Raw genomic sequence first — 22941 nt, forward strand, 5'->3', positions numbered from 1 at the left:
CTAGCGCGCAGGCACAGGCACTCAGGACAAAACACGGAACAGCGACACAAAACAATACAACACATGACACTTAGTACAGATCGCTACAATACATTTTTTTCACAATTCAAAATTGTTTTTTTTTTCATCATTTTTATCAGTTTCTAAAAAAAGATCAATTTGCTAATAATGTAAACTCATTGTTAAAACAAATGGTAACTTTTATAAACATGACAACACAATAAATGTAAACTGTACTTTATCACGTGCATTATTTTGTTGTTGTTTTGCGGTTATGGGTATATAGGCTATGTCATTCGTTTGTTCTTTAATTAATGCTAATCAAATGTTTGCTTGATATGGATACATCATTATCAAGGTTAGGAATCTGGCTTTCAATACTATAATGATACCGGTACCAGGTAGTTACTGTAGTCTGCCCAAACCAATATGAAAATGTTAAGAGCTAAACAATTTAGCTAAAAGCAATTTAAATGCAATATGCAAAAAAGAGGACATTCCATTCTATTCTGAATTCAGCAAGCACAGGGCTTACTGTCTGAATACCGTGTCTCCAGACAATCGACGCGCTCTGGGGTCGAGTAAAAGAGCTGCTCCGAGAACCAGCAAGCGATTACTAGAGCCTGTGTGTTTACAATCTGAGAGGGGAACATGGCCACTGCGGGAGGAATAGGTAAACTAGATATTAAGCAATGACTAAAACAGTTTGTTTTTCCACCTATTTACTCAAATGTCTGGCTTATTATCATATGTATTTTAGGATTCACGAACAACGTGTTGTTTGTATGATTTTTTTTTGTTTGTTATATGCTAAGGTTTCTTTTTCCTCCTCTATTTCGCAGTTGGACAAGGGACAATGACTTCTTCTGTCCCCGGGACAGGCACCTGTTTTGTGGCTAAAGGTTTAGATATCAGCCTGGCAGCCTTACAGCGACACGATCCCTACATAAACAACATCATGGATTTGGCTAGCCAAGTTGCGCTCTACACATTCAGTCACAAATCTAATGAGTGGGTAAGATTGCGCAATTTAACGATACGTGTTTTTTTTTACGGCCCACGAAGGTCTCAGTCTACCTGACTAAAAAAAAATTAAAAAACGTTTGGATTTAAAACCGTTTCCACTTTGTAGATGTGGCAACGCAAACGGACTTTTTAACAATTATCAGTGCTGTAGGAAGTGGTTTTTGTATCAAAAATACTAACATATATATATATATATATATATATATATATATATATATATAACGAATATGTAACTATTTCTGCAGCCGTTGTGCACTCTGTTTTCTCAGCAGGCATGTCCTCAGTAATTGCACACAGTAAAATTATGAAAATACACACAGCGTAGGTCACTTGGCCATATGCCAAGATCAGATTTAATAAAGGAGTATTTTACATCGCAACTGGTAAAACGTGAGTCTATCCTGAAATAGCCCTACCTGCTTTGTAAGGTACCACGACCCTGGTGTTGAAGTAGTGTTCAATAAACGTAAATACTGTGTGGAATACTGACGTTTCAGTAGCAAACTGATTCCAAGAAATAACTACAAGAAGTCATTTTAGAAAGGGTTTTAATATACTTCATACAAAATTAATATTATTGTAAAAGTTGGGTGTAGTTCAGTTGTCTTTACAGCACCAAATACTTTGTCACCTGTAGCCTGTGCATGTCTAAGTGCATCATTCATTTACATTTAACTTTTTTTTTTTTTTACACAAAATTTACCACTTTTGATTACCTAGCTCTCAATGCTTTGCTTTTTTTGCTGCAGTTTAACAAGTTGTCAACTTTCTGACTTGCAGGAGAAGACAGATGTTGAAGGGAGCCTGTTTGTATATACAAGGTAATGGGAGATTGAACACCCTCGGTAATGAAACTTGCAATGAGGATTTTCCACCTGGCAAAATGGATGCATGCTAAACTTCAGTGAGCTTAGGCTTGGGCTAATGGGCATTCAGTGCTAAACCTGTACTGCTAATAATTTCCCCTGCAAAGATAATCCTATACTTTGACTGGTTACCATCGTGGTTTCTGAGACCACTAATACTGGAGTCAAGCAGCCCCCTTTCCACCAGATTAGTCATGGGGTTACTACACTTATATAGATTTGGCATGTTTAAGTTTTAACCTTATTTGTTTGTCTGGAATCAGGAATAATAAACAATTCATGAAGTTGTAAATATTTTTAATATTTATAATAGTTCAAAAGCTCCCTATGCAGATCCCAACCTGTAACACAGTAAACTCTTATAGACAAAGTGTTGCATACATGGACTAATCAGGCAGCGCGTCTTGATTAATCCATATGTAAGTCAGAGCAGGTGACCGTAAAGACAGGCTTTGCTGTCCCAGTATTTCAGTGAGACCTTTCTGCTCCTGCAGCTGCTAATTAATAGTACTCTGCGGCCCAAGTGCTTGTTAGCATTGTGACGGCATACTAATCTCACGATACAGTTCATATTGGAATTTGCAGTTTGCGATGTGAAACCTGACAAGGTACTTGTATGATGCATAACAAGTTTAAATGATCATTTAATGGTGGACTATTTTGTTAAAAGACAAACAGTATGAAATAGGGAGAGTATGTGTTCATTACGACTGTTAAACAGACTTCTTCATTCAAGAACCATTAGGTTAACCACAATGAGCTATGTTGTGTTTTTGTATCACAATACAAACTATGCATACAGTACTTCTATTACAATACATATATCATGTAAAGAAAGCATCGCGATTCATTGATGCTCAGTATATTGTTACACACCTAGTGCTTGCATACCTGCATCTCCTCCAGTTATTTTTATTTGTTCACCTTGAAGATCTTGGGGTCTGTTCAATTGATCTAAACAGCACTGTTTAGATAATTACAATGCGATCCTTTTGGTACAGCGGTTGTGCAGACCTTTAGCAGTGCCTGTGAGTCTGTTGAGGGTATTTCTATCTGTACAAATATGTCATTTGCAAAGGAAGGTTTTAAAAAAAATAATAATAATACGTTATATATTTATATGATCAGTTCAATAAACCGCCAGATATCTGTTCACTGCTACAAAGTTTATACCTTTTTATCTGCCAGTACAAATCTTAAGAAAGCAAAACATTTTCTCCGTGCAGAAAACAATGTGGACAAACTGCACAGATACAAAATAGATAGACAAATGGTCACTGAGAAAACTATGTATGTCGGTAATTGATGCACTACTTTGTATGTGCTTTAAATATGAGCCAATGAAATGATTTCTGGAATGCTTAGTTTCCTGTCTCAGAAGTTCCACAATGTGTGGTACGATAATCTATTCTGAAAACTACATGATCACCATAAATCTTGTATCCTCTTATATTATCCCATGGTACCATATTGGTACTAGAATTCATAGTAACAGGACTCGGTTGCAATAAAAAGGTTCAAGCTTGGGTTTCTTCCAGGTAATGCATTTTGTAATCTGTAATAGGTACAGATTAGTATTGTTAATTTCTGTTTAATTTCTAAATGTTTAAACTCTAAATCGGGGAAATGATCATAAGAAGCCCTCCATCACTATATAGCAAATTACAGTCGTCTCCGGCTAAGAGAACACCCCTCGGGAAGCAAGCAAAGTGTACTTATAGCGAAGTTTGCCACCAGACACAATATGAATCAATACATAAATAACTAAAAATGTATTGCTTGTCATGATGCACGTACATTAACATATTAAATTAATTGAATAAGTTAAAGAAAAACAATAGGCAAGTGTATGTTAATAAACTATAATAATATAGTAACAGACAAACTAACATTGATAAACTGTCAAACTAAATTAACATAGCACCCCTACACACGTTAAAAAATGCAGCAGCAATATACAAGATATGCACATTACTTAACAGAATGGTGAAGCAACTCGCCAGAACGGGAAACACCAGATTGTTCGGCGGCTTGTGTCTGATCTGGGTTTTTTTTTCAAGAGCTCGAACAATTTCCAACTTTTTGTAGCAAGAGAAACAGTGTCGAATTTCGCCATTTGTTTGCATGCCATTTTGTAGTGATGAGGTGCACTCGTGGAAATCAGAATACAAAACGAGGCAATGATATGACGGCAGTTCTGGAAATATTTAATAAACCAATCATTGTGCCTCAAGACACTCTCGAGATGACAAGTCACTTTGGAAAAGACTGAATAAACCATTTTAATTTACATTTGATGATGATGAGTTATCAGGTTATAAAACAGTACTGTATCAGTTGTGAACGAATCGCTATCAGTCCCAAGAAGGTGTTCTTTTAAGCGAAGTTCCTGTTCCTTTAGCCAGAGCATTTACAATGGGAAAAATCAGTTTCACCACAAGGGTGTTCTCTTAGATGAAGTATTCTCTTAGAAGGTGTTCCTGTACACAGAGACTACTGTACTGCAACATGTATTTGTGTATCAGACTGTATGTGTATAGCATTTAACTGTATATGGAAAAGACTGTGAAGAAATACTGAATTCAATTGGCTTACACTGTAGACTAACTACAGTACTATATAATCACTAAGACGAACACCTATATTTGGCCTGCATATTTTTTTAAACATTTAGGAATAATTCTAAACTATTAACCCCCTTAATGTGGTCGCTATAGCCACCACTGAATACCCAGTTGGTCCAGTCCAGTTGAACCCTGGCTCTGTTTTGTCTCGGTTCTGTAGATCTGCCTCTCCCAGGCATGGCTTCACCATCATGAATCGGCTGAGCATGGACAACCGGACTGAGCCCATCACCAAAGACCTGGACCTCCAGCTGCAGGACCCCTTCCTTCTCTACCGGAACGCACGCTGTAAGCACTGCTTGCCTCTCGCCCTCACCTCACTTTGGGGAAGTTGTATGTGATTCTTACACCCACCAGTGCTATGAAATTTTTTTGATTTGACAAGTCGTTCACAAGTTCTGAGAATCGCATTCTTTTTCATGGAACCAAAAATCCATCCAAGAAAATGTATAAAAACAGTAATTGTACCGTAGGCCCATGCACATAATTATATCAGGCTTTTGTGAAAGAATAAATATCACATCAAGTTCCTGGCAAGCCAGTAAAAAATACTACTTTAATTTGATACAGTTAAGACATATAGATGAATGCTGTATGAGCTACATATCTTTGCAGATCTTCATAAAGCTATCAGTACTACTGCTTGGTATCTCTAAATCATAGTAGCTCCTGCAACATACAGTTTTTACTGCTATTTAGGAATTTCTCAGTAGATAACAATTATAAATAGGCAATGAATAGTGCAGCTAGATAATGTGGCTCGACAACAGAGCCCCTTTACCATACATAGTCAAAGGGAAGGAGCATGCTTGTGTGCCAGTGAGTGTCCTGCCAATTCTGGGGATCCAGGCCAGCCACCCCAGATAAGATAAAAGAAAGTGCTAAACCCCTTTGCACACTGGTTCCCAAACCATTCCCAACGTCCCAAAAACATTTACTACTTGCAAGTGAAACCAAAATACAGTGTACTTCGACTGCATTGACAGATAGAGACTGGCAAGCCTCACTTTGGTTTGGTTTGTAGCTTTGCAATACTGTCGTTTTAAAGTATTTAACAATATTGCTGTTTACTCTCAGCCACAATACTAAACAATATTAGGCAAACTGAAGTCTCAGTACTTAAAATAGGCCTTTTATTTTCAAGTTTATTGAAACTATAGCCACATAGCCAAAACAATAGGTTATGCTTATCAGAAAAGCAACAGATAAATAAAAAATTATAAAACACCAAAACATTAAACTGACCCTGTTTCTCATAGCGTACATCGATATGACTGAATAGAAAACAAGCCTCTCACCTCCAGGACGAACGTAGACATGGTCGAGCTGTGTCTCCAAAACCACGTTCCCTTTGTACTTCACCTGAGGCTCCTCTGGCAAGCGCTGGTGCTTGGGCTTCTGTGACAGGGAGAGCAGATTTCGGATCATTTCTCCGGGTGGTGTATTCCTGAGACGGGTCGCTGGTCTCTTGGTTTTAGAAAATACTAGTGTGGTTTTAAAGCAGTCCGGTTACAGCACAGCTGAGCCAAAGTGGCATGCAGATCCACTTGCTTAGCAGGCAGACTACCTAATATGTAGAGGGGCATTAGTTTGTCAGCCCTCTCTCTCTCTCCACTAATTATTTATTCACTGTTTTTTTTTATCTCACATGCTATTCCCTCCCCCCTCCCCCTGGTCTTCTGTCTTTAAACTAATCTCGAGAGGTGTGGGGAAACGTTCACTGTCTGCCTGTCTTCACTGCACTTCACCACGATGGGTTCTGCCATTGCTTTCCAGCACTGGCTCCATTCTCCTCCCCCTACTGAAAACAGTCTGTAGATAAGAGTGTTCAAATATTTGTGACATAAGTATATACATTAAAAACTACCTGGAAAATAGGTTTGGAACCACAATGTAGATGGCTGTAGACATTATTACTGTACTCTACTGTTTACTTTTGAGGGCAGACCTATTTACCATGTCATATTGTGTCAAAACGCTCCGTATTTGTTTCTGTGCCAGCACCTTCAAGGGCACAATCGTGTGTTGTGCTCTGATTGTGTTTCTGTTTTTAGTGTCCATATATGGGATCTGGTTTTATGACCAAGAGGATTGCTGGAGAATCGCAGAACTCATGAAGAAGTAGGTAACTTTAACAAAAGTTTTTAATGTTTTCTGATGCAGAAAACGAGCAATACTGTACTCTCACTAAGATAATTGTAACAAGTCCCTTACTATTTGGCTGCTGCTTTTCTTGTTTTTGACCTACCTGGGAATGAGGCCCCACAGTTACCATTCATTCAGTGCTGCACAGGGGGAAACTGTGGAGTCAGGTGGAAAGTGAATGGGGAAAGTAAATGATAGTACTTGCACCAAACATATAGGGTTGTGGCTGGCAAAATGAAAATAAAACAAATAGGCGACCTGTAGCTTTCCCTTTAAGCGATCATACAAAAAAACATAAAGGACTTCACGCTACTGCAATGTCATACCTATCCTGCACTTCCATTCACTAATATACATCTCATAGGTGCAGATTTGAACCCGGCCTTTGGGGTCAAAGCATATAATTGGCTGCAAAGCATGTCGGTCATCAAGGGAAGCAGCTGGTTGGTTGATGTAAAAATGAGGCGTTGAAGAGGTGTGGTTAATTTCACTCTATAGCTGAAATCACCTAGGATATGCAAGACTGTATGATTCTTTATTTCCCTACAGCTAAAATAATTTCCATATATACCCTTGCGCTTAATTTAAACCTCTTCTCAAGTTCTACAAATCAGGTGCGTCGACCTCACAGTATTCAGTAAACTTAGCATTTCAGATGTCCACACTCATTTTTTCATCTCTATTTGTATTTGTTATTCATTGATTATGAAGATTAGCAGTAAAAACGAACGTGTTTCAACCTTAAGCGGTCATCCTCAGCGTTTAACACATTGCACATTCCCAGCTAAAATCGCAAAAGTAAACAAATTGGACTATCCACAAAGTCAGCTTTCTGACAAGTTAGTCCAGACTGAAATATAACAGTCAGTTCTATATATTCTGAACCGCGTAGGTACAAACTAATACATTACTGTAAATATATAGTAGTTGTAAAATCGGCTTGTGTGTGGTAGTGTGTAATTGCACTCGTCTGTCTCCCCCTTCTCCAGTTTAACACAACAGGAGCTGCTCAAGGCTCAGCAGGGGGGAGGTAGCTCCCCAAGAACACTTCACTCTGGGGACAGCAGAGGTGTGGACATCCTGGAGATGCTGACCAAAGCCAGAGATGAATATGACAAGGTATGCAGTTTGTGACTTCACCACTAGGTGACACCAAATCAAGACTCCAAGCCCCAGGCACTTTATAATTAGGGACCTACCTAATTGAGGGGTCACCGCGAAATTCACCTCTTGGGGGCCAATGCATACAAACAAGTACGGAGAGGAAAAAAAAAAAAAAGAAAACTTGTTTAAATGAACTACTGCACAACGCAAGTGACGCAAACTACGTATCTTCCTTCTGTAGATAGCCCATTTTTATTCCTTCGCCGTCCCGTGTGCATTGCACTTAAGCAAAAAACAAACAAACAAAAAATATCCACAAGTAACATTTACAAAATAAATTCTCCAAAGCAGTTAACATTCTTGTTTACTATTCAAATGACAAAGTTTTAATTAGCCTATCAGTGCGTCTTTACTGCTTTTATGTGACCTGTACTGTGCAGGAGGGGGCGGGACAAAGTTGGTGCTGCATTGTTTTGATTTAGGTTGCTAAAATCTAGTTTTCAGCATTGGAGGTAAAATAGTAGAAATGGACGACAAAGAAAGCAAACTATATTTCGGCTGATGATCGTTTCAAGATATTTCCCAAAGAAACTACATGCAGACTGAGGTAATTGTTTTCCATATCTTAATGTGTATTTGGAGAAAATACGATCCATTCGCTATTTAGCTTCAGAATCACACATTAAACAAAAGGCTACTTCAGAGGCTGCTGAACAGAACGTAAAATAAACAGCTTTCAGAAACCAAACTGGAAAGTCAGCCCAGACAAGTATTCCTGTCTGCAAGTTAAATCGGTACTAAAACGATCCAGCACAGCCACCTCGCTTCAACCTGCTGCTTACAGGAATTTTAGACCCGAATAGCCACGTCTTCTTTGTTTTGACTCGGTACTAATAAAATAAATTATTGGATGGGACAAATAACATGACAACGAACGTGCTGCATACATTGACTTTATTAAAGTATGCCAGATGCCCGCCCTTGTATAACCGAGTTTTTTGGGCTGTTTCTAATCGATTTCCACATCTGTATAACTTGGCAAAGCTTTGCCTTAACTTCCAACCAATTCAGTGGATGCAGACGTGCAGTCTCAATGTATGGGCAAGTCAACTGCAGGGGGATGCTGCATACTCGCCTTTAACAAATGCCAGCACTCTGTTTCAGTAAGGAAGCAAGTACCACTATTTTTAGGCTTTACAGTGTTCTGAAATACTGTCTACTTAGGTTTATTTAATGTTTAAACATGTCCGCGAAATGTCCTCAAAATCATTATTTTATTCCGCAACATACCCGTGAAAAATACGTAAATTTACCGCGATTTAAGTAGACCCCTATTTATAATGCATGTAAGTGGGGTTGTGTTTCCTTTACTTCCTTTACTTGGCTTTGAGCTGCTCTGAGCTTGTTTGGATAATCATAACTGCCAGGACTGAACAGCCAACCTCATTCCATTCAATTCACGTGACAATATGACAATTCAGCTCTGCCAGCCCCACCTAATCTACATTTATATAAACAGAGAGTTCAGTCCCAGCACTAAGGACTCTCTAGAACAGCTCAAAGCCAGATAAAGGCAGATTTTGAGAAACAATGCTAGAACCCAGAACTGCTCAATAAAAAGGTATTTGAAGATGTGTAGGTTTGCTCTGTAGTGGGTAGGAAAATGAGCATGGCCTCTGATTAAGCAATAGTAATATGGTAGGCTGGCAAAAACCTGTGTTCTTTTCTTCATCAGCACAGTGTGGTCCATTCAGTGTTAACTTTAAAGGATGCACTATTGGATGTTTGATCATTGGGGCATTAGTAATTATTTGAACAGTGGTGTATTTCAAACATGCTCTTTTAGATCAGTTTGAATATACCCCAGAATGTTTTTGGTTAAAGCAAATAGCTGTGCCTCAGAAAGTAATAAAGAAGCACAAAGGGTTAAAAAAAATAATTAAAGAAATTAAAGAAGTAACTTGCACAATTATCAATGAGATACCCAGAGTATTTCATGTAATTTTATATTGTATTATATGATATATTTGTGAAAGATGCAGTCTGCCAAGATGTGTTTGAATATTGTACCATTAACATTTTTCCTTTTGGTTTAAAATGCAACCTAATTGTGGGACATCACAGAGGCAGCATGCACACTCACACTGGGCTTAAACCCTCACAGTGAATTAGCATTGTACTAGCTGACAGTGGACTAAATTAGCCTGATGTTTAGTGATGCAAACATTGCGGCACACTATAGCTGATCCACATTGTTCTGATAGGATTCGTCTTAAATACTATACCTGATCCACATTGTTCTGATAGGGTAGGTCTTAAATACTATAGCTGATCCACATTGTTCTGATAGGATAGGTCTTAAATACTATAGCTGATCCACATTGTTCTGATAGGATAGGTCTTAAAGTTGGAAAGCAGTGGTTTGAGAGTGAAGCGTCGCAGTGTCTGCTGACGAGTTGAGGGGGCTGGTGCTTCAGCTTGACAAATAGTTTTCTGTTTTTGTGGTTTGTATTAACAAGTTCACCGATTAAAAGAGGGATTTATAAATACTTTAAATCAAACACCACAGCTTGTAGTAAGCCATGTTAATTGTATAGATGTGTTGGGACCTCCAGTGCGGTTCGGATATGCAACACATGATCTTTTATTCCTGTCCTGCTTTCACTCTCCCTCCCCTGCCCTGTTCTTCTTTCTTCAGGGTAATCCGAGTTCAGAGCCGAAGGAAATCGCTGTCAGCAGTGTGATCTTCGACAACCCCAACCTGATCAAACCCATCCCTGTGAAACCAACAGAAAGGCACTGTGCTCCTGTGCAGCACCAGCAGCCCCGCCAGGTGACACAGCCTGGGGGAAGCCTAGGTCTCTTAGACACGCTGGGGCTCAATTCAGTTGTTCTAAACAGTTGCTGGTCTAAAGACGTGTTTTTTTAATGATTAAAACAGGACCCTTTTTCCGGCATTTGACATCTTATTTACAAACATACAGTAAATACACTAGATTCTTATGCAGAACTTGATGCACAAAGGGCCCTATATAAATAATCTAAAACTGTGCCAATATATATTACTGTTCAATTGATTTAATAGACCTCATTTTCTGCCAGTTATACACAACTTAATCATACAGTTTAGATTTAAAACAACTAGATGTTAATCCAGTGGGAGCTCATCTAATTTGAAGTTCAAATGACAAGAGTGCTTGGAAAACTGGAAACGAAATGTTACAAAAGTTCCTGTCTGCTCAAATAAAATGTATTGTAGTGGGCCAACAATAACCTAGAAATCCCCACGGCACTATTAAAACACTGAGAGAAAGACAAGATCAAAAGAAAGATCCACCATAATTACTTATTTTTTTCATTTTAACATTAATACTTTAGGAAGTATCCCATATAAGAAAATACTAGTTTTCTCTAATTTGCTGTAGCATGTAGTGTATACTATAGAAAGCTGTAGTGTTTCTGAATGGTACATGAAACTGCGCATTCAGTCTGCGCTAACATAAAGTAATGGGACAGATTTACTGAGCTTTGCTAACGGAGTAAAACACTGTTAAATGTTTAAAAGGGTAAAAACAATATTTTTAAAAACAATTACACAACAATTATGGAAAGCCAAATGACCCTGCTAAACCACTATACAACCTAGGTTTTAAAATATTCACCAAAATGCAGATACATTGTCGGGCTGCTACGATTAAATCGAAAATTGATTTTTCAATTGATTCCATTCTCATTATATACATCAATATAAATACTGGATAATCGACTTAAATAATTACATTTTTGCAACACGCATAGTTAATAACATTATTTAAGTTTATCAACGAAAAAGCACAGAACACCCTGCCTTGCTGTTTACAGTATTTCTGCCAGACAAGCACTGGGCGTGCTCTTCTTTTCCTGCTCGTGTTAACTAGCATCTGATTTGCTGGTCCCATCCTACCAGCGAATCAGTTTGGAAAATGCTTTGTAAGTTCGCCCCTCTGTGTATTTGATGTAAATAAAAAGTGTGCCGCCTTGGATCCAGAGCAGGCTTGTATTCCTGGCAAACAACATGCAAATGCATTGTGACATTGAGGAAAACTGACTGCATATAGTTTGCGCTTCTTTGTAAACCTGGGAATTTTTTCTAACAGTTATATTTTGTGTGCCCAATTAATCGATTGCTATTTGGAGGCTTAACTGATAGCCCTAATACTCTGCCAGACAGCAAGCACATTAATTTAAGTGTCTACTGAGAGTTGAGCTTGCAATACATTGCAGAGGCAGACCAAGGCACGCATGCTTTGGCATGTACTTTGCGCTTTTAGAGTAAAGATAACGCTGACAATCACACAAAATAATAATGTTTCCACAATTTCCAAACATCAGTTTTGCATTATTATTATTCTTTAATGGTGTAAAAACAGAATTGTATATATACAGTAGTACTGTATATCAAGAATGATTGAGGTATCTTAATACTGATTAGTACTATTTACATGTTTGATCTCTCTGTTTGCGATGCCACAGAGCTGCAGGATCTGTTCCAGATGTTTATTTCTCTTGCTAGTTTTGTCACTGTTTTCTCTGCTGGTGATTTCGGAGTCAGGAAATGCAGCTTTACATAGAGAGGGCCGGTGTGATCGGCAACAGCGACCGGAAGATTGTGCTTGACGATCAACTTGTAAAAAGTGTCTCTGTCATTAAATATAACAAAGCCATGTATATGCTTTGAATTCAACAGAGCGTCTGTAATGCTTGTGTCTCTTTGCAAGTTATCCATGTGAGTTGCACAGTCATGACGGCACCATGTTTCACAGACTGGTCTGTCCGGCGGTATTCACAGTAAAACGTCAGCCCTAGTATCACTCAGACACTCGACTTCTTTTAAAAATAGCATTCTGCTTCCAATTTTAATAACTGATCAAGTATTACAATTATTAAAATTTTATAAAGTAATAAAAGTTTCTGAAGGAGCCCTAAACCTGTTGCAAACTAACATTGCTGTCTGTACATAAGAGCTTTATGGAGCCAGTTAGAATGCCATAATAGAACTATCAACAGCAGAAATGTATATAGATTAATTCAGTTATGTAAAAACAAAAACAGGAGAGCACTGCATGATAGCTCATGAAGTGTCCTTCATTTATAATTAAGTGTAGCTTAGTACCCCTTTGGCGTAATGCCTTAGCAGAGACCAGTATAGTAGCTGCTATAGTCAAATCGTAGCAGTTCACATTTCTGTGTTGGTTCAAAGTAGCTTCAAATGTTGTCATTTTAATCGATTTTTCTTACATTACCCTTACTATTGTATAGTGTTTGCAATCATTCCGAGTTCTGTCGCTCTAATATTAAGTTACAAATTTTTCTCTAAGTCTGCCTCGACATGGCTTTGAGTTTGTCTGGAGAATCCAATCCACCGGGACTGAACAGCCTTCCTCCTTCCGTTAAAATAATGTGACTATGTACCTGCCCGTCTATGTAAATTTAGAGAAATTATAATATCCCAATACTGGAGACCCAGAACCACAATATAGCAATGGAAATGTAAAACATCTAATTTAATGACATTTGAAGCTACTTCCTCTTCCTTGAGTTAACTGAGTATTCTCCTCTTGCAGGATGGCGAGTCTGAGCCCAAGCACTTATCCCTGGCAGCCCTTTTTGGAGCCAAGGACAAGTCTGTTCCAGTTTCCACGATGAGACAGGACAGCAACATGCAGTCGGGAGGGGCTAAAGCCGAGAATCGGCCTGCAGTGCTCCGATCCCTTTCTTATGAGGAACTGGGGCAGGCACCCGCAAAGGCAGCTGCAGACAGCAGCACCGCCCACCCCTGCCTGGCCTTCCAGAAGCTGATGACCCTCCGAGGAGGGGGTGTGGAGCTGCGGCCCGTCTCAGAATCTCCTGAAAACCGGCAGTGTGAGAACGGGGGTTTCCAGCCAGCTTCCTGCCCCGACCGAAACCCTCTGCACAGGCTGTTCCATCCCCCAGCCTCCGCCTGCTCGCACCAGCAGACCCAGCTCCAGGGAGCACCCAACCTGAGCAAGCTTGACTCTGGAGTAGGCCCTCCAGCAGAGCCCCTGGGCTTCAGCAGCAGCAGCAGCAGTCACCAGTCACAGCCCCTCTTCTTCAGCCACAGCGGCCCCCAACTTGTAGCTCCCTCTCCCCGACACCCTGTTCCAGGTGTGGTCTACCCCCACGAGCTTATCCAGAGACTGCAGCTGGTCCAGCAGGAGCAGAACCCAGATGGGCTGCCCAGGCCCACTCTTGCCGCCAGGTTCCACGAGCCCCTCAGCCAGAGTGCCAGGCCCCTGGTCACCTGGGCAGAGAAGAGCCCTTCTGGGGAGAAGTCAAACCCGCTGTTTCAGGTAATGTGTTTATAGCACGGTCAACCTTGAAGGTAAGAGGGACTCGATCTCATGAACGCATACTTCGAAAATGCCATACGTCTGTTCATTTTAGTTGTGTGCAGATGGTCAAAAAAAGTAATTGTCTTATAAGAGACTTTAAATAAAGTTTGTGTTAAATGAAACATGTTTAAAGTCCTTACTGTACATGCCATCTGCTGCTGTTCCTCCTTCTCTGCACTCATAAGAAGTGCTACTAGCTGTCGGATTATGAATGAATCCTGGGGGAAAAAAATCATAGTTGATGATTCAAGGCTGTCTGTGATTATAAATATAATACAATTTAACAAGTCCTTGCTCCAACTAGAGATCATACTACTTTAAGACATGCTTACAAGACTCAAGATATTGTGTGATTACTCTAATGCAGTCAAGTTTAAACTGCATATGAATATCAAATATGGAGCAGTGGACAAGTTTGTGCTCCTGAGAACAGAGTTCTGTGCTGCAGCAGCAGCAGCAGCTGCTGGTCTTAATATCTGCTATACAGATGTAGCAGTAGTGGAATTAAAGCCATTACAATATACTAATCTAGGATCTTATGTTGGTTTTGTGCCATTTGATAATTGTGCATGTTGCTGTCCTTTTTATTTTGGAATACAGAAGTGGTTAGGTAATTGTCAAAAGAAAAATAATTATTCCAATTGAGAAATACACATATACAGCATATCATCATGCCCTCCTCATCCATCACGCCCTCAATAAAAGGCAATAAAAGCAGGGAGGATATAGTAAATTGTTTTCCAGTAATGTCTTTGCCTAGACCCAGCATGCAGTCTGAATGTGGCGTGTTTAGAAGCTGACAGGATCTCTTGTCTCAATCAGGTGAGCTCTCCCCAGCGAATCCCAGCTACAGTGGCCCCCACTCTGCTCATGTCTCCCATGGAGTTCTCCCAGTCCAAAGCAGGGAAGCCCACAGAGAGCAGCCGGCTCGCCATGCCCCCAGCAGAGAGCTGTCAGGGGTTGAGCAGGTTGTTGTCCCCGAGGCAGGCTGTGGAGCCTGTCAGTCTGACACCCAGCACTCTCACCAAAGGCCAGCTGCAGGACACGCTGCTCTACCTGATCAAGGTAAGGACAGTGCAGAGGAGAACTGCTTGCTTATTCATTTAAAAGAGAAGTTCTGTTCAAATTGTATTGATATTACCTGAATAAGTTCCACTGGTTAACTATGCACCTTTTTTTTTTTCTTTTATCTTGGCAAGCATTTTCAGTTTGTGTGAATGTATGGACTGCCCTAATGAGTCCCTGCTCAATGCCATGAGTAAAAGTCCTGTGCTTCTCCTTCCCACAATCCTACTAGGATAGGGTAAAATGTCCCAGTGGATATTTCCATATAGGAACAGTGAAAATATTTTTTAAAAATCCAAGGCTTGACAATCACTGATTTCATGACAACTAAATTAAATTAAACAAGTTGTTCAGGCGTCTGCACTGGTTTTAGGAACAAAAAAGAAAAATCATGCCGCTACTTTTCAAACAAGCACACATTTCAGATGTTTGATGTTGCAAATAGATATGTTGTAAATGTATAATTAATCTTGCAAAGCCCTTATGAGCCATTCCCTTTTTAATAAAATAATATAAAATGCAGTTTTATCCCTGTTTATACCTCGTTTGAAATTCTCAATTCGAACATGTAGTACCTGGGGATTCTCTGTGTGACCAGCAGGGGTCACTGAAGGGCTGAACCTCCCTTTTGGGTCCCTAGCCATTGACAGTGGCACTATCAGGATTCAGACCACTTGCATGACATTACAAGATGAGCCACTGGAGATCATGTTTGTATAAACACATTTTCTTGTAAAGAGAAAACTGGTAATGGTGGTCATCATTATTTATTTCCACCTGACAGTCAAAAAAAAGCACCCGCAGTACGTTGCAAAATCTTGGTTGTGTGTTATCACCTTTTTTTGTTTTGTATTGTTTGTTTAAGAACTGTGAATTCTGACATTTTTTAAAAGTAGCAAGGGTGGTAATTGACAATAATTCGATCTGCAGTGCACAATTGGAGCTCCGTTTGTGCTTTCTTCACCACTGAACACATTCATTATCTTGTGGCAGTTCTAAAAAAAACGCGTTCCTCTAACCCTGTGTTGATCTTGCAGTCTGGGTGATTTATCAACCACATTATTAGCATGACTAAATACAATAAAAAATCAAAAACGTTGATGTTGGAGCCACAGTGGAGAAGGTTTAGGGGTAGCAATGCTTCAACCCACAAAATAGACGCTAAGGGTTTAAATTATTTTTTATTTTTTATTTTGGAGAAACACCAATTGAGCTTAGCAGTAAATATGAATTATTTTGCAAGATATTCATTCCTGACCCAGACTGACTAAGCACACACATGAGGAAAGAAACAGTAAACTATATATGCAACTTTAACTAAATGGCACTCTTTCTCAAAGGGCACAAAACAGTTGTTAGTTCCCTGCACTTTCAGTCAAACATTTCCGTAGCCATGCATAGAGCTTTCATCATAAATTGTGCATCAACCTTTTCAATAGGCAACTTAATCTGCATTGTCAGTCATGGCATGTGCAACACATGACCCTGAATACCCTTTAACACCAGCAGGTATGCATTGACAGCTGGAGATGTGAAAGAAGCTTGACCTGGCATTAACACACATTGCACTGATTGAATTCATCATGTGCAGAGGTCACAGAATATGAATCCACTAAAAAGACAGCATGTTCAGTCATTTTAAAGGCTAGAGACTCACATCCTCACTAATATATACCATTAGAAATGTTTGCATTTGATAGTGACAATCATTTTTAATCGCCAAGCATGTGCCTATACTGGAGAAAGAAAAACAGGGATTTAGTTTTAGGCCTGGTTCATATTTTTATCTCGCCAAATATAAAATATGTATAGTTTGTTAGTTTACAAAGATTAAATTTCCATTTTCACTGCAATGTAATGTATTACACAATAGTGACCTGACAGTGGCGATATGTGACCCCAGGTTGCGCAATATTTTTGACCCAAGTTTCTAGTTAGATATCTACAACTTCAAACACAACGAAGAAAACCGGTATTAAAGAGATGTAACAATTAAGAAAAAAAAGGCCTTTATTGTTATAGATGTGTAATATTGCTGTATGCCTGTTTATAAATCCGATGAAGGGTTTTGTATTGTATTGGGAACTGGAAAAAGGAGTACAATATAAATGTTATTGATGTACTGTAGTCAGGAAAAGGTGATTTAAAAAAAATATGTACCGTCTATATAGCTAAAATCAAAATGCATTGGAAACTATCTGTCCATCTGTGCTTATTGGGCCGACTTAGTGTCCATGTTACATCTGATACCCAGTTTACCACTTGTCACAAATCATCCTGAATAATCAGAGACCGACACATTGTTAAAGTACATGGAGGTACACAGGCAGCTATGTTCTCAACTGATCAGTGCAACGCTGCACCTACCGTTCGGTGTTCTACTTCAAGAGGTCATGTAAAGGAATGCAGCTCACTTTGAAAACACACATCGGTCACAGGAAAAGCAGCAATAGGTTACTGCGAAAGAGATCCAGTGTGTGATGCGTCTGGGAGTTTTAATTTTTGTAAAGGAATAAATCGCAGCCATTTCTTGAAAAATGCAGTTTTAGTTTTTTCAAGTCGTAGAATAAAAAACAAAATTGTTTTTCAATTTACAAGAACTCAAACTCTCAGAAGTCAACTTTTCAGTGTCACCTGTGTTCCTACACAAAAAAAGTACAAATGTGCATCTTTCATATTGGAAAACATCAGGTCTATGAGGTGATGGTAATAAATAAATTTTACCTTGTGAACCAATAAACCCTCACTGTGACCCACACCTGAATCTGTGCACGTTTTTGTTTTGTTTTTTCAGAACGATTCCTCCTTCCTAAACACCATCTATGAAGCTTATCTCACCAGTATGACGAAGGACAAGTGACCGAATAAGCTCTTTTTTTTTATTTTAACGCTGCGTTTTTTGTAAAGTTGCTGATTTTTAACAAATTTGATAGAAGAAAAAATCTGTATGTGTGTGAAATATTTCTTTGAGACACCTTTTTATTAGTTTTTGCTTTTTACGTATTTTATTTTTATGCTTTGTTTTTAATTAAGTTTTCAGTAAAAAAAAAAAAGGAAGGAAGAATAACAAATGCAGTTTTATACACATCTGTATTCCTAGATCATGGAAAGACAATGCAAAGAGTAGCCCATCTAGATTGTGTTCAGCATGTGAAATACTTGGAAAACAATTGAACGCTGGCTGGCAGCTGGCTTTGCTTGTCCTCGCACATGCAGATTGCTTTCTCGTTCTCAGATTTGTTATATGAAACAACAGCGCAGGCGCAGTACTATTTTATTTCAGATATTATGTTTAGAAAAGAGAATATTTTTCTATGGTCCCACATGGTGGAGTTCATTGTATACACCTCTCTTTCCAAGATGCATTGATCACAGAAAAGACAGGATGATTTAAAACAGAAAAACTCGTCAGTCATATTTTAATGCACTTTTATCAGTTTTTAAAACCATGCTTGTTTTGTCCAATCTTTCTTTTAACAGGAAAATCATTAAATTACTTGATGGTCCATTTCAAAGTAGTGTGAGCCTATTTACTTATTTATTTCCCTCTGCAAATCTAAACATTTAACCCTTTTGAGTAATGTGTAGTACATTTTGAATTTGTTTTAAATTTTACATTGATTTTCACTTAAAGTATTCAATTACAGTGGTATACAGTGCATCAAAATACTACAAATGGTAACTTTTTTCTACACAAGAAGATTCTCCCACGTACAGAGACAAGAATTCATGAGTTTGTTCTAAACTCACAGTGGTCCATATCATTTGGGTGTGGTTGGGCTTGTTTAACCTTTCATTAAATCCCAAAGGAGAGAAATACTGCACTCTTGAAATGAAAAGCTGAGTAAGATTAGTAAGATTAGAAAAGTAAGATTATATATATATATATTCAATAATTATTCAAAGTCTTCCTGCGCACATAGATGTACTGTGGTCTCCACATCCACATCATAAAAAAGCAACCGCTCTCCAATGGAGTGCTTCTCACTGCTTTTCCAAAAAACCTCCATATATTAAAACATTTAAATGTGTTTAATCCCAAAGATAAAATGTTAAAAGATGTAAAAAAATCTAACATCTCCTTTCTTGAAGTGTGTATATTCCACCACAACTGGAGTTTAGGGTTCCTCATTTAGTGTTAAATTAACAAGCACGGGATAATACTTTCAAAGTCACCCACACGTATTAAGACTGCAGTGTACAGGTAAGTGTGTCTATTATTGGAGCAACAATGTTCAGTTTTTAACTACATTTAGAGCTAACTGTGTATCATGTATTTGTGCCTCTGTGTGTGTGCGCTGCTGCAAAAACTAGATTTTCAAACCGAAATTGCAATGTGGTTTACTGCATCTCGCCACAGCTAGTTGTTGCAGAAACAATGCTCTCGCTGCTAGTGCTGTTGACATTGTGAAGATATTTATTTACTTTTGTGTTCCTGGGTTTCAAATAATTGAGTAGGAATAAGGAACACTCGCATCTGAACACTACATCTGCGCAAGGTTTGTGTGCTGAAAAACACTCTCCATTGATATTGATTCTCCACTATATAGGATGGGGCTCAAATAAAAATTAAAAATAAAACATTGAAATATTTCTTCTTGAGACTAGATCTACTATGAAGAAAGAGCAAAGGTTAATTTTCATAGAGGAATAAACAGCCTTATAAACTTAGCAAGACATAAGTGCTCTAAGCTGTTTTTTCCTAATTTCATACCATTACAACGCCTCTCAGAAAATGTGCCTTTATGGTGAAATTCACAAAGCACCATTATTTCTTAAAGGAGAAAAACACCATTTAAAGATGTTTAATGTAAAAGAAATAGCTAATATTGAAACTTGAACTTTTTCTCCAAATGTACTAACAACAATTTGGCAAAATGTTTCGAGAGTTTCAACCACAGTCCACAGTAGGGCCCCAGTATTCTGTGTTCCTATTACAGTTCAGGTAATACTGCATTTACAATGAAAGTATCCGGCTTTAACATTGCCGTGTGCTTTTAGCCTCTGTCCCAATTTCAGTAGTTTTTAATTAATGCTCTTGGGACGGGTGGTGTGCAGCCAATTCATCACCACCACCATTTCAATGTAAAAATGAATACACCTTCCATCGTTGTGCAATGATAAATGAGATGCCCAACTTCACTGCAAAAGAAAAATCCATCTTTATAGAGTATTTGTCAAAAACGGTTCTATGCGTGACAGTGCAGTAATTTATTTAAAATACACACATTTATAGACCATGGATAGATTATTTTTTTCATACATTTAGTTTCTTGTAGAAATATCCTAAGAAATATTGTTTAATACTGCGTTTCCACATGCTTTCCTTGTGTAACAAGCATGCTTTGTGCACATTTGCACATGTCCCATTCGGTGATCACTGACCTCCAGTGAGGGGCAGAGTGAGCCATGGCTGGGTAGCATCTGGCCGTTCACTTTTAAAACTGTAAAACCAATTGACGCTTATATTACAAGGTGTATTTTAAAGGACTGAGAAAAAGCTTTACTCATGCATTTCAGTTCAATAATGAGCACTTTATTCATTTATTCTACTGTACAAATGTTTTGTTAAATGTTGATGCGCTCAGTGAAGCAAACAAGATTTGAAAAAGTTTTAATTGGAATGTAAATACATTTTTTAAACTACGCTGGGCCAGAGACGAGACAAACAGCTCCCCAGCTGAAGCAAGCCTGTGGAAACACTAGACATAAAGGTACAAAGGCTGACAAGGCTTTGAAAAGAATCAGTACACACATGCTGGCATTATCAAGAAAAAGTCAGTCCTACCTTTATGAAAGTTTACCATGGTAATTTTGCAATTTTACTATGCATTTGCCAGTTTAACGTGGTTTGCCATGTGATTTTTTTTTTATATATATATAAATATGCTTTACCATACCTCTCTGAGCTTACCTATGCTTTAGCATGCTTTATTACACTTTTCTGTGCTTTAACTATGGTATACTTTTATAAGGGCACTATTATGTAATTTTTATACTATAATGCACACTGTATATAAAGCCTGACCTGTCTTGGGCTAAATCCTTTGTATAACGAGCACCTCTTGTATACAGTGCTACCCTATCAAAAGCTTAGTATGCTCTATAGAATACTATGAACTGAGTACTTTTGTAACACTCAACCTGTATATAACATGCAGATATTATTTAAAAATGTGTAAAAGGGTGCGTTGTATATTCAGAGAATTACATTTACACCGTACTATTTATGAACCCATCTGAAAATTAGAAATGCAAAACTACCACATGTTATTCCTTGACTGCTGGAAAATAATAAGGTGATGCAATATTCCTCACCATCCCACCCAGTCAGAAATGTATGTAACATATGTAGGAAACTTGTGGTTGCAGGCACTATGATAGTGGTTTAGCAGAAAACCAACTTCTTACAAATTTGTTTGACTAGGGAAAATACCAATGTCAAATGTTTGGGTAAGGACAACACCAATTGTTAAATTACTGCTAAGTAGAATACCTGGTGAAGCACACTGTCTGTGAAGCTTTTCAGCACTGGTTTGAGCTCAGACAAATCACGCTATACAACTTTTTAAAATTGATGGGTGAGGAAAGTCACTAATCAGTCTCCCCTCAAAGTGTTGTTCCAACTGTCAAGGGAGATAGAGGGTTTGTTATGGGCTGGCACGACATCCCAATGCATGAGCCTTCTTATCCTTCCAGAGAGTCGGGTGAATGCAACTGACCATCTCAACAGTCTGGATGATGTGACACTGCCCACAATGTTGTTTCTGTACTCCAATCTCAATATTATGGGACATGTTGAATAAACTAATCAAAAGAAAATCCATTCTTGTTGAATATAACTCAGTTACAAAAGAATGGGTTCAAATTGGGATGGTCTAACTGCCCGTGGTGAACACACAAAGTATTCTAAACCTGGCGTCTGTCTTATGAGGGGCACACTCTTTGTAAATCATTGTATAAATGAGACACTGTGGGACTTCCTGCTCAGCATTCACCTGGCTCAGCTGGCTGGGGGTTCCAGTTGGTTGAGTTTCTCTGACTGGGTGAAAGGGAGGCCTTGCCTCACTGTCCCTGACAATCGATCGCAGGACGATAACTCGGTGGAGCCGCTGTCCGGAACAGAAGCAGAGAACTTGGGTCTAAAGTGTCTTGGTTTGGCTATTGAAATGAATAATAAAACAAGTGTGCAGTTCTTCAAACTTTGCCATAAAGGACCAGGTGCTTCAACCGGCTTAATGAGAGAACAGTGCTGATTCCTGACATACTTTATATAAGTCTAGGCGAGTTTCTGAGTCTCAGAAGTACTAATTCAGAGAAAAGGGGGCTGTGTGTACTGCCTTCCTAGAAGGGTATTACTGTATAGAAAACAATAAAAAAGAAATCCTACCTTGTAATACTCATTTCTGTTTGAATGGAAACATGCCTGTTGAGATTAATGACTGCTAATAATGCCTTTTTGTGCATGTCCTGTATGCATGTATGAAATTTATATATACTGTACATTATTATTTATTTATTTATTTCTTAACAGACGCCCTTATCCAGGGCAACTTACAATTGTTACAAGATAACACATTATTTTTACATACAGTTACCCATTTATACAGTTGGGTTTTTACTGGAGCAACCTAGGTAAACTACCTTGCTCAAGGGTACAGCAGCAGTGTCCCCCACCTGGGATTGAACCCACAACCCTCCAGTCAAGAGTCCAGAGCC

General features: G+C 38.6%; 1 protein-coding gene across 1 annotated transcript; it reads left to right on the forward strand.

Annotated features, from left to right (window-relative positions):
- Positions 1–501: 501 nt before the first annotated feature.
- LOC117419746 (mRNA-decapping enzyme 1B-like) lies at positions 502–18737 on the forward strand. Its single transcript, XM_034032779.3, has 10 exons — positions 502–673; positions 843–1015; positions 1807–1847; positions 4677–4804; positions 6571–6637; positions 7651–7780; positions 10464–10598; positions 13369–14115; positions 14980–15222; positions 18017–18737. The coding sequence occupies exons 1-10, from the start codon at positions 652–654 to the stop codon at positions 18080–18082; spliced, it is 1752 nt and encodes a 583-aa protein (XP_033888670.2). The 5' UTR covers positions 502–651; the 3' UTR covers positions 18083–18737.
- The last annotated feature ends 4204 nt before the right edge of the window (positions 18738–22941 follow it).

The sequence above is a fragment of the Acipenser ruthenus genome, chromosome 14 (genome assembly GCF_902713425.1).
Source record: "Acipenser ruthenus chromosome 14, fAciRut3.2 maternal haplotype, whole genome shotgun sequence".
Lineage (NCBI taxonomy): Eukaryota > Metazoa > Chordata > Actinopteri > Acipenseriformes > Acipenseridae > Acipenser > Acipenser ruthenus.

Excerpts from the sequence above, each read along its gene's own strand:
- LOC117419746 (XM_034032779.3), top strand. The coding sequence starts at position 652 with ATGGCCACTGCGGGAGGAATAG. Across the intron at positions 674-842 it reads GGCCACTGCGGGAGGAATAG|TTGGACAAGGGACAATGACT; the intron begins GTAAACTAGATA and ends TCTATTTCGCAG. Across the intron at positions 14,116-14,979 it reads AGTCAAACCCGCTGTTTCAG|GTGAGCTCTCCCCAGCGAAT; the intron begins GTAATGTGTTTA and ends TGTCTCAATCAG.